The sequence below is a fragment of the Anastrepha obliqua genome, chromosome 1, assembly GCF_027943255.1.
Source record: "Anastrepha obliqua isolate idAnaObli1 chromosome 1, idAnaObli1_1.0, whole genome shotgun sequence".
Lineage (NCBI taxonomy): Eukaryota > Metazoa > Arthropoda > Insecta > Diptera > Tephritidae > Anastrepha > Anastrepha obliqua.
This window is the reverse complement of record NC_072892.1, coordinates 81,297,327-81,311,881: the sequence shown is the minus strand read 5'-3', so window position 1 is coordinate 81,311,881 and position 14,555 is coordinate 81,297,327. Positions and strand designations below refer to the sequence as shown.

General features: G+C 35.0%; 1 protein-coding gene across 1 annotated transcript in view; it reads left to right on the top strand.

Moving 5' to 3' along the window:
- LOC129235637 (uncharacterized) overlaps nucleotides 1–14,555 on the top strand; it is a 181,604-nt gene that overhangs the window by 76,465 nt on the left and 90,584 nt on the right. The window contains exon 7 of the mRNA XM_054869585.1: nucleotides 3,932–4,112. Within this exon, the coding sequence (XP_054725560.1) occupies nucleotides 3,932–4,112 (181 nt within the window). The remainder of the gene's footprint in view (nucleotides 1–3,931; nucleotides 4,113–14,555) is intronic.

Here is a 14,555-nt window from a genome sequence, read left to right as displayed (position 1 = left end):
ATATTACTATAAATTGCATATCCAGAAGTTTTGCAACAAATGTCATTAAAAAATTTAAAAATTTTCCGCTAAGTTTTTAAAATTTGTTAAATTTTTTACAAAGTTTGGGACTTCCATTTATGAACTTTTTGCCTTAAAAAAAAAATAGCGAAAGAAGTCTAGCATGAAAAATATTGCGAATATTTACAAAACAAATGAAGTGACTTAATTATGGAAGCACAAGTGTAGCTTCTCTTAAAATTTGGGAGGCTGGAAACGACTTTAGAGCTTAGCTCTAATAGACCTTTCTTCTAATAACACGGTGCTACAAAATAAAAATAATCGAAAGAACTTTTCAAGTGATATAGTGCACGTTTTAGGTCAAGACCAGTAGAACACAAAACTGTGTTTAGAAAATTCAAAACACCCTCAATTTTTTTATTTATTGTTAAAAAACCGATTTATGGTGTTTTTGATGAAGTAAAAATACATAACTAACCCATTTTTTAACCGATTTTTTATTTCAATATGGTCTTGGGAAGGGAAGTGTATGTGCATTATGAATATATGATACATAATTCTTAGATTGAACGATTGACGTTCAAAAGAAATTTTCAATTAAAAGCTCTGATTTGTGCAATTTTTCCACATTTTTTTCAATGTGGTGCAATTTTTTGGCCACTATTCCCCAACGGGCACCACAAATATATACGTATTTTTAAACTCCAATAAAATTTGCTCCAAATAAGATATTTTTTATCTTCATACATTGAAAAACTACGATTTTTTTTTAAAATGGTTTTTTTCCACATTTTTTTAAAATCCAGCTGAACCGAGACTGCGAGAGAATACCGCATGACCGATAATGCTTTACTCTTCATTGTGGCTAATTTTGAAAGACAGCAATAAGTTTACATAACTATTAATACATCTAACATACCAAAACTCATTATAACCCTAGCTTACCTAATCCAAACTGACCAACCAAAGCTTGCATGATACAGCAGAACCGTTTGCAATTACAATTTAATGAGTGTGAAAAATCATGACTCCTGAAAGATCAAGACCTATTAAAACTTAGCATAACTTAAGTAAACATAAATCAGAATGTGTGATAAGCGTAATCATCAAAAAGCATCGTTTGGAGTTCGCAAAAAGTAACCGATAACGATTCCGATGGTTTGGCCTTATCAGAAGTTCCACAAGCGAAAAGGTTGCTACTTTTGTCAGACTAACATCACAGCTAATCACTACAAAACTCGTCACCGTATAAAGTATGCGGATGTTATAACTATCTCCAAGCCAGTCTTACGAAAAATCCAAGACGAGCAAATTTCAACAAAGAAGACAGAAGATTCATCTGAATCCAGTGACGGAAATTTAAATGCAGATAGACATTATATTCCCATTGGAGTAACTTTAAATGAACGTCATTTAGTACCAAATGAAGACTATCGTGACTATCCTGTAAGGTAATGTTATTTTGTCTTGTACTAGGTAAAGATACGTTACGCTTATTTGTAGATGTTTTTAATCGAGTACACATAGAAGTACAATGCAATCGGTCCAATTGTGTCACGTAGGGTTATATTTAGTAAAGTGAGATTAGGATAAGTTATTCAAGGTTACGGCGAGTTTGGATAGGTTGGCATTGCAAACTAATCAAAATGACTTCCTTTTGGAATGCAGAAAAACAGCACAATGGGTTCGATTGTCTCACATTGTGAGATTCGGAATGGACACAGGTATAAGTAAATATACTTAATAATACACGTATTTTGCGAATAATAACGGAGAACCGCATTAAATTTGCAAATATGAAAGTAGTGAACAAAACCTTCAGTTTACTTATTGTTTTACAAAAGAAGCCGTTGCTTCGACACATTTTGTTCGATTTTTGAAATTAAATACTCATTCGGAAAAGATGCAGCTATAAGACTTTTTACTAATAAATAAACCTTTCATTTCAATATTATCCACAACATCTTGTTAAACTCGCAAAAATTGGAAAAATTGACTACAATTTAAGTTTTGTGTTGAAAATTCCGTGTTTATTTTTGCTTAGCGTGAAAAGTAGAAGACATACGGCAGAAGGACTAACATTAACCTCAACAAAACTGTTACAAGATTGGAAATCGGATAAAATGCAGACGAGCTACGAATTTTTAAGTGTCGGAAAACACCCAAAATCGGTTTTTAACAATAAATAAAAAATTTGAGGGTGTTAAAAATTTTTTGAACACGGTTCCACGTCGTTCTCGGCTAGATCTACAGTGCTCATCATGTCACTTCAAAAGTTCTGATTTACTGTAGCACCGGGTAATCTTATATATAAAATAAAGTCAACTTTTTGTGTGTGTTCGCTAACCGGCCGTGTCTTTGCACCAAATTAAACCAAACTTACACACATTGTTAAGAAGGTATTGAAGATGGTTTCCGTATAGTTTGGATACCTATTGGTGGATAGGGTTCGAGATATAGGTCAAAACGTGGACCCGGGTAACCTTTGGTTGTGTATGTATTGTACAATATGGGTATCAAATGAAAGCTGTTCATAAGTACTTTAATACGGGGTAATTTTCATACCTATTGATGACTAGGGTCTCGAAATATATGCCAAAACGTGGACCCGCCGTGTCTTTGAACCGAATTAAACCAAACTTACACACATTGTTAAGTAAGAATTGAAAATGGGTTTCCTAAAGCTTGGTTGTAATTCGGAGCAGTGGCAACGGGTACAGCGTTCTTTTGAACCAGCCATAATGTCGTTTACTTTTTTAACGCTTGGGGCTGAACTGAACTGTCAAATTGACAGTGTGAGTTACAATGTGTCAATATTTCTTTCTGATTTGGATGCCATAAGGAGAAGACGTAAGGGCAAAGTGTAAACATTTTTTGTGAATTTTTTTGGAGTGGATTTTGGAACAGTGAATAATTTCTTACGAAATTTGAGAATTTAATGTGAAATCCGAATGTTCAAATGAAATTATGTGTTCGTGGAAAAAAAAAATTTTCGTTTTTTTCTTTTCAAAAATATAAATGGATAATGGTTAAAAAAGCTCCAATGCTTAATAAAACATATAAATTGTAACGAAAGATTCATGGATGATCAGGAAAAAAATACGACTGTTTCTTAGTTATTCATTTGCGTTGATTTGAAATTTAAAAACAATCTTCTTTTTTCCTGATTTTCAATTTATATTTTATATTTACTCAAAAACAAATAGAAAAACAAAAAATATTGTTTATGCCAAAGCGCTTGAATAAAGAATAAAGAAATAAATAATATGAAAACCATATCTTTTCTTTTCTAAACCATATCTATTCTATTTTAGTGTGCCCAGCGAAGCGCGCCGGGTTTGCTAGTTTTAAATAAAATTTGAATCAGCAGGGAGTAATGTCGAAAAAAAAGTTCCATGCACATTGACCTGTCCTAATGCACAATACATATGCACTACACGCAAGCATGCAGTCGACGCATATGGACATATATCTTTAATTAAGTGTTTCGGTCGAGTTTCTCATCTAAATTGTGTAAGTTACCTCAAAAGAGCGAGCGCTGAAGTTTTACAGAGTTGGTTTTTATAGGAAGTTTTTTTTGTGACAAAAATACACCTAAGGCTTAACATTCGATTTCAAACTCACGCTGGGCAACGAAACTGCAACCAACACGTAACTGTCACTTAAGTGCGCTAGATTGGGTAATTTCTTTTCATAAATGTATCTGCTCCGTTTAAGTATCCGTTTATATACGTACGTGACTCTCATTTGTTAGGCACGAGTTCGAAGACCAGTGTGGAAATGAAACATCAAATTGCATTCATACATCGCTTAATATACATAAGAAACTTTATTAATTATATTATATTAACCGAGCATGAGCTCATATTTAATTACGCTAGTTTTCTAGTTTTTTTCTCTTATAATTATTTTCTCCTTTCCTGAACTTCAGATGATTTCACTTCGCATAGCGCATACCACCATGACGGCCATCACCATTCTGCGAACATCTACAATAATCCCTTCAGCTCCTTGGCCATTATGCATGAAGTTGATAGCCATGAGATACATCAGCGAAATTACAATAATAAGCAAAGAGAAATAAAGAAGCATATGGAAATGAAGAAGCACAGGTGAGTGAGTAGCCATAAAGTGTGCATGGCTGGCCAATTCATTAGCCAGTATGAACGTAGCCTGTCATTCATTGCCTGAACACTCGTGTAACCTTCGTGTATGACCAAATAAACTTTCGGATGAATAATCATTGAGTGAAACATTCATATTTCCACTTGTTAATGGCTAGTAGTGGAAATTTTATCAATTACTTTATGCCAATGTCGCTGAAGCTGTAATTAGAGTACTAAAATGATAGAGCTATTCATTTTATATAATTATCGCATTACACACCACATTTACTTATTTTTATCAATTATTAATTAATTAGAGGCTAATAGCCTCTACTGTTGGTTGCCTTAATTGCGTGATATAATCATTTATATTTATATTTCATGTAAAAAATAAGTAAATAACATCATTATTGAATTTCGATTTACACTTGATTGAAAGATATACATGCATAAACTAGTATACAGGGTGGTTTATTTTTAAAAATTAAAAAAAATGAACAGGAATTTATTTTTTTGGTATTTAACGGTAGCTCCAAAAGCTGATTTTGACTTATTTTCAATAAACACACTATTTGGGCTAGAGAACATTGAAATTGGAATTAAGTTTGCAATGTCTCTTTTCGCAATGTTTCGTTTCGCGGATATACGATACTGACTTTAGGAAAGAAGCTGTCACTGACAAAAGAACAAATGATTTACAAAAAACAAAAAACACTTTGGTGTGATATTCTGCCATTTTAAAGTAGCTGATAATTTTTTTGTCCGCGGTGTTATGCATCTTCTTCCATATAACGAATGCACCAATTTTTTTATATGGGGAAAGTGCACAAGACCAACACAAAAACAATGATTTTTGAGTCTCTTCAAACTTGCACGTTTTCGCTAGAACTCTTGGCCAATGAACGAGGAATGAGTCACCGCGTATACATATTACAAGATTTCAATGACGAGTTTGGGCCAAGCACGGAAAATGAGTGCACACAGCCACTCTACGATGGCAACATCGAAATTGGCAGAAACATATTCACCATGAATGATACCCTTTTTTGCATACTGCTGACTTTGTTTACCGGTCTCGGGCTTTTGCTCAAATCACCAGGTGCCATCTCAATTCTTTACCCGACTCATTGAATCTCTGGCGTCGCTCTGAAAGCGCCGGATTTCTCTAATAATTGGGCTGCAACTTGCTTCAGTAAGAATAGTAAGTCACTCATTTCCAAAAAAATGATTTCGAAAAACAAGCATAAAGCACAAACCAAATTTCAAACTTCGTCCTCTCAGATGTATGACTATGAATATAAAGGGTGGTTAAATTTCAAGGGCCGATGTTGAATGTGAACCACACCTAAACGTCAATGACAACGTTGGACTTCTTTCTTTAGGGTTATTTGAAAGAAAAGTTGTACGTCGATAAGCCAGCAACAATTCAAGAGCTAAGGGTTGAAATGATTCGGCACATTAATGGCATAGAACATTAATGTGCCGAATCATTTCAACCCTTATTTTATGCCTCAGCGTCATCAAAAATTTGGACCATCGGATAGAGGTGTGCCGATATTGTGTTCCCTACGTAATTGAGCCACACCAATATTATCGTAATAAAGAGAAATGACAATAATTTCTTCAAAAAATTGTATTTTATTCAAAATCAACACCGGCTGAGTTATAAATAAATTTACAGAACTAGTTGCTATTATTAAAGGAATAACCAATTTTCTATAGCCTTTTAATAGACCTATTTAAGAATCGCCTTCAGCTCCTTCTGCGAACTCTCCTTTATCGCCTCAATCGTCTCTATGCTCATTCCGTGATGTGGTATTGAATTGTGTGAAAAATTATAATATAAGAGGGAGTAGGTACATTGTTACGGTGAAGAAACCATGAGATTTTTCTTCATAATTCCAAGGCTTTCAGCCGGAAGATATTCGAAGTGTGCCATTCTACGGCAATCAAAGAAAACGATCTATAAAACCATGATTTTTGATTTACACTATTTCGAATGCGTTACTGCTTTTGCACCTTATCACATCCTCCAGAAAATGTACATAACGTACCTCACCCCTCCCAACAAGACACGAGAAGTACAGTTGAGTACAGTTTCTTATTTGTTCTGATGCTTTCATTTGTCATAGTGACGGATGGATGAGCACAAAAAAAAATTTCACATCACTCTTTGATCAACTAAATTCTTCATTATGAATTTGAAAAATACACCAAGAACTTACTTTTCTACAAAGGGATTACGTATACACTATCTCTGCACATTGTAATTAAAGAAACTTTTTAGTAACTGATAGTTTCGTCGAACTAAAAAAGAATATTTTTATTCTTTTATATGTGGACTATAAAAGTATGTATATAAATGCATATGACCTTAAAATAGATTCTGGAATAAGATGTTTCTATAACTTGTTATAACGAAGTTTCAATTAGGTTAGGAATCGACTATCTCTTAACAGTAAACATTGTAATAAAACAACATATTTAAAGATTAGGAATTCAAGTCTTACTGAGGTTAAATAAATTAAAAACTAGTATTTTGATAATAGATTTAGTTTCACTACTATTATTATTACCAATTCATTTGTTAGACACCCCTCTTCTCATTTTCATTTTGTGATACATGTACATTAACTGATAGGAAACAGCCCAGAAGATCTTTCCCCGTTTTGCTCTGCGTTGTCTTAACTTTTCTGACCCGATCACATCCCACGAATCATTCTTCCAAACAACAAGTTTATTATAATTACCAGATAAGAGAACTCTCTGGCCGGTTTGGTTCATTGGTTGGGTTGGGTTGGTTTAAGGGTGACCCCGCATCGGAGTGCCACATAAACCGCAAGTTGGGTCTGTTGTGTTGCCCTAGAGCTCATTATTTTATATGATTTCCCCACCTAACCGAGATTTTTATTATAGATTTTGGTCCAAAATATTAATTCGTTTCGAGAATTTAATGAGAGATTCGATTTTCAGGTCCGAGAGTGCTGAAAGAATGTCAATTGTTGGAGAGCCTAGAAGAGCGAGTCGACTTCTGGCTAGGCCGGGACAACTGCACAGCAAATGCCTGCTCGATACTTCCTCATCTTCGTCCTCGCAGTATCTGCACAGGTCGTTTTGAGGAACCCCGAGCCGACGTGCGTGAGTGCCCAAAAGGCAGTGGCCGGTGATAAGAGATATTATATGCCTTAGTTCGTGTTTCGTTCATTAATAATATGGTTTATATGGGTTGTCTTTTTCTTCTTCAGCGTAAAAATTTTAATCTTCCATGGAGAAATTTATGTAATTATGAAGATTCTCGTGTCAGTCTTAACCGGACAGCCTACCGTGCTAATGTTCCGATAAATAGAACTTTATCTGAATTTAACTTTTTCACAAAATTTGTTGGATCTAAATTTATCTTATGCGAGTAGAAAAACCGTACTACAATTAAATTATCAAAAAAACAAAACGAATGTTGTGTAAAATTATATACTGGTTATATACATAGGACTTAAGTCTTAAGTGATTATTGCATAAATAAGGTTTAAATATGGTGTATGGTATTGTGGTGTACGTCTTGCCGTTTTCTACATATGTAGGGACCTGTAGTTTTATGTTGATTCCGAACGGCAAAATGGTTTTTATGAGGAGCTTTTTCACAGCAGAAATACACGCGAAAGCTTGTCATTGTCTGCTGAGAGAAAACCTCTATTAGAAAACACTTTTTGTATCAGTTGGTTTTTATGTTGGGGGTTTCGAATCTGAGCTTCACTGCATGGTAGTTACGCACAAATCAATTTGGCCACGGGCGCCACCGTATTTTTATAACAACGGGTGTTTTTTGAGAGCTTGTTACCTTAAAATGGTAATGTGAAACAGAAATATTTTTAGAAGGCATTTTTTTATTATAATCAGGTATATGGTATATATTTTTGAATATGATATCCGGCATATGCTCGCATGCATTTTGGCGTTTTCTTTAACTCTACGCTCTATGAACTTCGTGAACAGATTTATTTTTTTCAAAGTAAATTTCCGCATTTCGGAAACGTTGTTCTAGCGTTAAGCGATTCACGAAAACTTCACAAATCTTACTGAGCAGAAATGTCGATATACAAATACTATTTATTACAAGCTAAAAGTCTAAGTAGTTAGTAGAGCTCCAGATACTCGAGTATAGAGTAATGCGAATACCTCGAAACTCGTTTATTGCGCAACTGCTTAGTTGTTTGTTCAACATTTTCGAGCAGTTGAAGAATTTAAGTAGCTAAATAGTAGTTCTCAATTTTATTTGTATTTTAGTTTTTCCAAGTTTATAAAACTAAAAAAAAAAAAGTTTTTTAAAAAGTTTATAAAACTAAAAAAAAATGCCTACAAAAAAGTCAAAATAATCAAAAACATCGCTTGAATTATTCGAAAAAGCTTAATATACTCAAGCTCACGTTCGAAAGTTTTCTTGTAATGAGCATCGCACAGGTGTGGAGGTCTCGTTGGTCATTTGACTAAGCTGTTCGAAAATGTGCAGGAAAAATCGAAAGCTTTTGTAGCTAGTGCTTTCTTCAAAATAGTGTAAAATAATTGCTATGTTTTTATTTCTCACTTAATAATAATAATTATTATATACATATAGATATATAGCTGTCATCTGATTTGACAGAAAATTAGTTCTATTCTTCCGCTGAACGAAAATGGTTGTGTATACGCTCAAAGAACGCAGGGAAATATTGCGACATTACTTTGAAAACCATGGTAATGTTGCAGAATGTGTACGCAAATTACGTACGGCAATGGGAAGAAGAAAAGCATCGAATGAAGCGTATGTGCGTTACTTTGCGAAAAAAGTAAGAGAAACTGGGTTGCTTATTGACAAACCAACGCGTGACCGACCAAAAACCGTGCGTACACCCGAAAATATTGCTGCTGTGGCCCAGAGTGGTCGTGAATCACAAGGAACATCAACGCATACAATCGAAAATGTGTTGAAAAATTGGACCGATCGTATGGGGTGGTGCATGGCTAGCCGAGGCAGCCATATAAATGAAGTTGTGTTTCATCATTAACCGGAAGGATTGTTCTTCAAAATAAAAAAAAAAACAGTTTGGAAAAATATTGAGTAGTTTCTTTTTTATAGCATTTTTAATTCCGTAAATTTATATGGCGGACCCTGTATATAGGGTGGGCTATGTAAAATTTGCTTTTTGAATCGGCTATAAAAAAAAACCTAATCAATATTTTTCTTTATTTGGAAGATTGGACATTGTCATTTATGAATGAAAAATAATGTCGTTCAAATGACTGCCACGACTGGCTTTACAGTAGGCCATTCGATCAACCCAATTTTTAAGCACATTTTCGATTGTTTGGGCTCCAATTTCATTAATGGCAACTTCAATTTTGTGTTTTAAAGGATCAATCGTCTCTGGATAGTTCGCATAGCATTTGTCTTTAACGGCTCCCCACAAAAAATAGTCCAACGGGCTTAAATCACATCTCCGAGGCGGACAATTGATATCGGAATTTCGGCTTATTATTCGGTTTTCAAAACGGTAGCCAAAAGTTCGAGTGTAACTTTGGCAGTGTGACAAGTTGCACCCTCCTGTTGAAACCAAATGTCGTCCACGTCATCCTCTTTAATTTTTGGAATCAACTCGTTGAGCATGTCACGGTAACGTTCGCCATTTACTGTAACCGCGGCTCCTCGCTCATTTTCGAAAAAAAATGGCCCGATGATGCCGCCAGACCAAAAACCGCACCAAACAGGGACTCGTTGTGGATGTATTTACTTCTCTACAGTATCGTGTGGATTTTCTGAGCCCCAAATCCGACAATTTTGCTTATTGACGTAGCCACCGATGTGAAAATCAGAAAAGAAGAAGAAGACTCACCACTTTGGAAATAGGTTTTCAATATTTCCCAATTTTGTTCAAGCGTATAGGGGCTCATTTCGTAAATGTCAAACCTTTAAGTAAATTATGAAGAGATTTGACATGTCATTTGTGTTACCATTCTCAAAAAATAGGTGGTTTAAACAGCAAACGCTATATGGCCCACCCTGTACATATACATATAATGGGCGCGTACACACTTTTTGGGTGTTTGACCGAACTCCTACCCCTGTTCGTGACATGCGTCATGTTCCTTGATTGGACGTACATATTATCATGAAGTGTTTATTAAAGAATATATATAATCTCTCCCCCTGAATCCATTAATCAGTACATACCTACAATATATAGAATAATATTACAAACTAATCTCTTTCCGATTGCACCGTCGCTTTGTTGGTGCGTGAAAGGCAAACCAACCCACACATCTTCGCATTTGTACAAATTAATTAGCTTCAATTCAAATTTGTTCGCAACGGCAGTCGAAATTGCACGGTTGCAGCAAATTTACGTATCGATTTTTTTATGAGCGCGGAAATTAAAGACGTAACTTCTAAAGCGCGAAGTCAAAATTCCTTTCAGAGAGGTTTCGCTACTGATGTGGAAAATTAATGACTTTCCTGTTTCACACACAATCTTGTTATGTGACTCCATGGCGCCCTATGCCTTCCACCTTACCCTTTGACTGCCTGTATTTGTAAATTTATGAACGAAAAGTATGTGCGTGTATGTATGAACACTTCGCTTACACATCAATTTTAATGTGTTCAGCTACAACTTTGCAATATTGAGGGAACTTTCATAAGTTTTCACCTGGAACAAATGCGCTCATAAGAGCCTACATATGTATGTACTTACATATATAGGTATGAACACATGGGCAATATTATATTTTTTTTTTGCCGCAAACATGATGCATGTACACACACTGCAGCAATAACAAGTCATTGTAATCAGAAATAATCAAAAATAAAACTGATTTATTTGTTTTTCTTTTTTATTAACTTTAGTTGAACTCAGTTTCTTATCGGTTCTTATCGGTTACGAGCTACCGGCTCTCTTATTGTGATGCCTGCCATATATTTACTTGCCAGTCTATCAGACAGTGACCTGGGATAACACATATTATGATGCTAATATTACAATCATTTAGGTTCAACATGTCGGAATGTTTTGAAAACCATAAAGCCTTTTCCGAAATGACTCCAGAGCTCGTTATGCTGTCTAGTTCTCAGAGGAAATGTATACTTTATCCCCTGGTATTACATCACTCTGCCGTCATTTACGCCTACAGACGCTGCAATAGTTGGGAAGACTATATAACTACTATATTTTTGGAATGTGCACCGCCGAAAATACCGCTTGCTGAATGCATTTCTAGTAGAAGAAAGTTTAGTAACACAAACTCAAATTTTTCCAGCTGACCGTTGCCGTTGTTTTGTGCACTTTTTCTGCGACAGTGGGCACCCAGTTTGGCTTCCTTTCCAGATATTTAGAAAATGTTAGTATGAAGATTGCTTCCTACTAGATTGATAAACCTCAGGTTAACGCTTTGAATATATAACAATTCGAATCGAGCAAGATAGCCAGAGTGTATTCTTTGTTATATAGGGATTTCTTATTACGTACAACTTAGTATATTCATAAGTAGAGTCGAGTGTTATTTCAACGAATTGAGCTGTATTTAAATATCCCGTGCAACAGATAAATATTAAGCAGTCTTGATTCTAATTTACCTACGTATATAATAGAGATTTTAGCAAGTGGAATGATAAAATAGTGTGTTTGAAATGCTTTGGTTTGGCTCTTCCTTTTTTGGGAATGAAACAATTTCTTACCTCAGCACAACGTGGGTAAATATTATTAGCCCACAGCGTCGTAGGTCATTCGTGCAAAATATTTATGCCTAATTTTTACATGATATCTCGTCTCATTATCAGCCATTCTAAATGGGGGAAAAGCAAAAAATGTAATTAAAAGGAAACAGTAAAGTTCCGTTCCGTCTATCGCGAGTGAACACTTCAGATATATTCATATTATTGCTACAAGTGTGCATTACTTTAAGTGAAATGTGCAGAAGATTTTTAGAAAATAACTGCCCGTCAGAAGTTTTTAATATGGAGCTGAAACCTGAAGGTATGTATGTATGAATTTTCGAAGTGTTCGACTTTTTTTTAATATCATAAAATTAGTTTAGAACTAAAATTTAATAAACGGCACTAAGTATAAAAAACGGGGTTTTCTGATTTATCAAAGCATTTAATTATATTGGCTATAAATTATACTCATGATATTAGTACCAAAATGTTTTCAAAGATCTTTAGTTTCACATCAAAACATTCCAGCTACGTTTAGCTACGTCTGGGTAATGCAGATGGTTATGCTCCTTTTTTAATTGGTCTATCGATAAAATATCTTTATTTTTGGATAGAGTTGGAGGAGCTCATTTGATGGAGTGTTTATGTTGGACAAATGGCTCTCTTGTCATCATAATTCAGATTTTTTCATTCCTAGGTTTCGAAAATTACTACGAAAGTTAAGGATGGAGCTACCGAAAGAGGTATTCGGTTTATTATGCACTGCAAATTATTTTATTTGTGTATGCACAGCTTATATGATCTTGGTTTCACACGAACCAAAAGTAATAGAAATTAAGTTTTCTGCCCAATTTCGCTAAAAGGAATTATGTATTTCCGACACAATTCATTGCTCACAAAACTTCAAAGGTCGCCTTCCTACGAGAGCGATACCACTCTGTGTCGCCTACCAGATTAGAACTGCAAACTGCTCCTAATTGAAAGAAATACAAAGGCCGTATGCCATATTCATTTGTATAGTGATTAAGATTCTGTTCCTTGTGAAACAATTTTAAAAAATTTATTCATACCAATTCCTTTGAAATAATTTCGTAGATGTATCAAGTAAATGGGTACGAATGGTATTTGAGGACAACTTCAGAGTAAAACTAATCAGCTTTTAATTAGTTTGAACAAAATTTAATGCAACTTCACGAATTTGTTACAAAGTATTAATTTAATACACCAAGTTGTTCAATAAGTTACTATAAAATCTATAACATCATACAATAAACTCTCCATTAGTTGCAGTAACCTCCTCGATCAGGGCCCGGAAACGATTCATGCCTGAACTGCTCCTTATTCATATTGACCATAACGGTATAACTTATAATTACAGCCTTCAGAGAAGATGTGGTGTTATGAGGATGCTTATTGGTTTCGCGATCAACTACGACTCATACGTAGTAGTTCAGGGGATTAAGGTCTGGAGAGCTAGGCGGCCATAAGTTCGGTGTTATGTGTATACCAGAGTTCACTGGAAGTCTTAGAGTAAAAAGTGTGATGGCATGACATGCCCTTTGTTGCTCACAACACCTAAAACCATAACAGCTTCGAGTGCATAACAAGAGGAATCTCTGCAGGATTGGAACATAGACATATGCCATTTCTACGATTGGTCCTTTGACTTTGGTCACATTTTTTCCCTCTAAAAACAACCCTAAACTTTTCAGCCACAGCAGAGTATTTATGCTGTTTAGAAGGCGTTTTTCAGGTAACTCTCTGTCCTCGCGTTTGCTCCGAACTGTCTTCTGCGCATAACGTAAGATTTATATCGGAGATCTTCATAGACAACTCGACAGATAAGACCATCAAATTTTGAAAGGACCTTCTCAATCATCGCTTGCACTTGTTGAATAAATTCTGCACGTCGGACAGTACCAGTTTATTGCGCTGCCTGATGATTCCAATTTATGGCGGACCTTATGAACGAATGAACGGGCGAAATTATACAGCTAAATTGCACGCCTTTGTATTGGTATGCCAATTTCTTCTGTTAATAAAGGTGCACGCCATAAATTTATCTAGTATAAAGTTAAATTGAATTAGTCTCTTACACAGAAGAAGACTATAGAAAGTATAAAGGCATGCAATTTTAATTTTACCATTTTGAATTAGCGGCTGTTTTTGCCTATCTACATTTGCCAATGAAATGTCACCAAAATATTTAAATTACTTTTATCCTAAGACTTTGTACTGGTTTGTCTAAGTGTGTCAAAAACGTTCTTTCTTATTCAGAAGTGACAGGTTATTTTGTGCCGTGCTTGTCTTTAGCCTACGCATGTTCAATGGATGGAAATTATTTTATTCACATTAATGGAATGACGCTATGCTTCTATAGTACTATTATTATTCATTAACCACTGTATCAACAAAAACACCTTTTTTCTACTACCCTCAATTTCACGCAACCACTACATACATATGTACATATGTATGTAGGTTATTTTGGTTATCGGGCTTCGGCCATCGTTTCTTCGCACGCTTGGATGGGGAGACGTAAATTAATGCCATAAATTATTTATACCTACCTGTGATATTAAAAATCAACGAGAAACTTTTCCAATATCTAGAAGTATGCGCATCGACTAACTTATCTTCGTCCTCCACCACTCCTCTACAGCTCTTAGCACCTATTCGATGGTACACAAGCATATACAGCTGTAATTTCATCCAAGTATACTTACAAACATCTGCACATGTGTACAGTTGCAAACATTTGTTTACTT